This window comes from Gavialis gangeticus, unplaced genomic scaffold (assembly GCF_001723915.1).
Source record: "Gavialis gangeticus isolate Ggan-Ray unplaced genomic scaffold, GavGan_comp1, whole genome shotgun sequence".
NCBI lineage: Eukaryota > Metazoa > Chordata > Crocodylia > Gavialidae > Gavialis > Gavialis gangeticus.
Window position 1 is genome coordinate 29,606,336 of NW_017729033.1, and position 2,859 is coordinate 29,609,194.

Consider the following 2,859-nt stretch of genomic DNA (forward strand, 5'->3'; position numbering starts at 1 on the left):
TTTTTTTTTTTTTTGTTCAAGTGTTGTTTTTTTTAAGGGAAATAAGGGAAATGCTCTGAGTTGTCTAGGTGGTAGCAAAATAGTATATCCAGCTTTTTAAGAATAATGAGATCTAAGGAAATGGCAGTAGTATGGCATTAAGGATTGTTTATGACTGTAAATGCTTCGAACTGAAAAAAGATCGCCAGGTTTTATAGTAGGTTATAGTGGATTCTCTTTCTAGTATCAGGACTATGGGCAAGCTATTTAACCTCTCTGTGCTACAGCTTACTCACCAGTAATACAACAGAATTGCCAATCATACAAAGGTGCTGTGAAGTTTAAAGGGATGCTGTCATGTAGTTTAGATCCAAATGCTGTTGTTCTTTAGTGTTGTTTTTTTAAAATAAGGTTGTATAAAACCTAATAGATAAATATGTTAAGGATTTCTTGCTGTTTTATGTAGTCAGCAAAGTTTTCTGTTTCAGTTTATGTATTCCCTGTACTCTTTGCCTTGCAAATATTGCCTAATTTGGCTTATACGTGAGATTCTTAAAGTACAAGTGGCTAGAAACTAACTGGAAACAAAGAGGATGATGGGTGATTGCCTTCCCATACATATCCCTCAAGTACATAAGCATTTCTCTCTTCACTCTATGAAATGTCTGATTCTGTGCTTTTGCTTTTGATTCCCTTTCCAAGAGTCTTTCCTGTTGCTTATGGGCACTCGGAACAAAATGGAGTGAGAAAAACCTTGAGTAACAGCAGGCTAGGATTGTAGGGTTGAGAGAAAGAAAGGTGTGGCAAGCTTTTTCTTGCCATGTGCAGTATGTTTGTGTGCAGATCTTGCTCTTCATACTTTTTGAATACTATGGATTGATTTAACAATCCAGCTGAAGGGAACCTCTTGGTTCCTTGTAGCTCAGACTTTTCAGTGGGGCTGGTCACGAACTGATCGAGAGTTTGTCTCTGGAAATACGCAGAATCTTGTTTTCCTTAGCATGCATTATGAACTCTTGTTAAATCCAAGATCCATTCATTCAACAGACTGCAACACCACGCCTGCCGTGTGAAGTCTCATGAGGTTGCGTGCACTGTGTATGGAATGCTCTTCACTGCTCACATGGTTGCTGCTTTTCTGCTGCCTAGTCGTGCCCATCTTCTGGTCTTTCCTTTTAGGCTTTGCTCACTGGCATTGTTTGTTGTAGTGTTGGGGATGTTTGCTTGCTGTATTCACATGTCAGCCTGTTTGTATGTGATTTGGGTTGCATTAGAGAATCCAGGAGCTGGAGGCCACGTTGTATAACACTCTGCAGCAGGATCCAGGAAGGCGGGCAAGTGAGTCTCTGAATGAAGTGCAGAGGGAGGATTTGCGAGCTGCGGTGGAGAAGGTGCGGAGGCAGATCCTGAGGCAGAGCCGCGAGTTTGATAGCCAGATCTTGCATGAGCGAATGGAGCTGCTGCAGCAGGCACAGCAGGTAACTCACCCCTCATCCCTCCATCTCAGTGTTCCCACTGTTGTTGCCATCGTTGCCAGTACAACAGCACTTACTTCACTGTCACCTTGCTAACTTATGCCTAGTCTTGGTATATATTATTTGCATTGCTGTTACGCCAAAAAGGCAAATCAAGATTTGGGCCCCACTTTTGTTAGGCACTGTATGCACATAAAATAAAACAGTCACCACACTGCAGAAGTAATAGTTTATGTCCACATCCTGCAACTTGTTCCCTATGAGCAGAAATGCACTGGTTTCAACGGAGCTCTGCATAGGCAGAGGGGGTTTACATGTGCACGTCTGAAAAGGGTCAAGATAAGGTCAGAGGAACTCGGTGTCTCTTGTGAGAGTTAAGCATGGTGTGGAGCACAGAGTGATGGCTTTAAAAATAAAAAATGAAGATTGGACAATTGCCAGTCCTGAACAGGCAGGCCACTTGGCTAGCCCAGTGTATTTGCCTCCTGATTCAGTTAGGAAAGTCCCCAGAGCCAAGACATTTTTAATATACTTTTCTAGGCGCAGTTGGGGAACTTGGGAGGTGGGCATGCTCCTGTCACAGCTAAGTATGGTCTTGCAGTTATTTCCACGAGAGCCCCATGGTGGAATAGTTGAGGAAAGAGGCTAAGTCTGTTCCTCTGTTTTTAAGCGTCCTAGAAGAATACTTCAAAAAATGGGAAGTATGTTTCCTCACAAATCATTTTTGGAAAGCACAGGCAAATGCCCAAGACTTCTGAAGCCAAAGTATTCCAGTAATTGTAGCTGTGCAGATCTTGAACAGCCAACCCTCAGTTTCTAGCTGAGTTCATAACCAGTGTTCAAGTCTGTCCACAGTAAGGCTCTTGTCACTTTCTTTAGGTTAATATTGATCTCTCTGATGCTGGTTCTCAAGGATAAGGGGATAGCTATAGTTTAGTTCAGATTGCCTTCCATTCAGTTTAATAAGCAGGTTAGTGTTGAGAAACAGCTATGTCAGGTCCACTGACCCAGCATCCTTGTCTGTGACTTCCATGGCACCAGGATTAACCTTTCTAAAAGCTAAAATGCATATACTCAGGCTGTCTGTAGTGTTTAAAGCAGTGGTGGATTCACTAAAAAACAGGAAGTTCTCTATAGTATGAGGTTTTGTAGTGTTATGTGTAACATAGACTGTTACAGGGAGAGGACGGGGGTGTCTATAGTAGGCCTGTGCAAAAAGGCTAGTATTTGCTTCAGATTTGACTGATTCAGGGAACAGTGATTCAATTTGGTGATTCAAATCACTGTCCTAAATTGATTCAGCCAAATCTGATTCGGAGATTAAGCCACTGCCGCATCAGCCAAGCCTCTGAGTCAAACAGGCCCCATCCCCTGCCCACTCTCCTGGCCCCAGCTCTTAAAAAAA

The 2,859-nt window shown here is 42.7% G+C and overlaps 1 protein-coding gene across 1 annotated transcript in view; it reads left to right on the forward strand.

Moving 5' to 3' along the window:
• The window catches only part of LOC109303614 (myosin heavy chain, clone 203-like), a 115,335-nt gene that overhangs the window by 18,772 nt on the left and 93,704 nt on the right, over window positions 1-2,859 (forward strand). Inside the window, exon 5 of the mRNA XM_019525814.1 lies at window positions 1,254-1,457. Coding sequence (XP_019381359.1) covers window positions 1,254-1,457 — 204 coding nt within the window. The remainder of the gene's footprint in view (window positions 1-1,253; window positions 1,458-2,859) is intronic.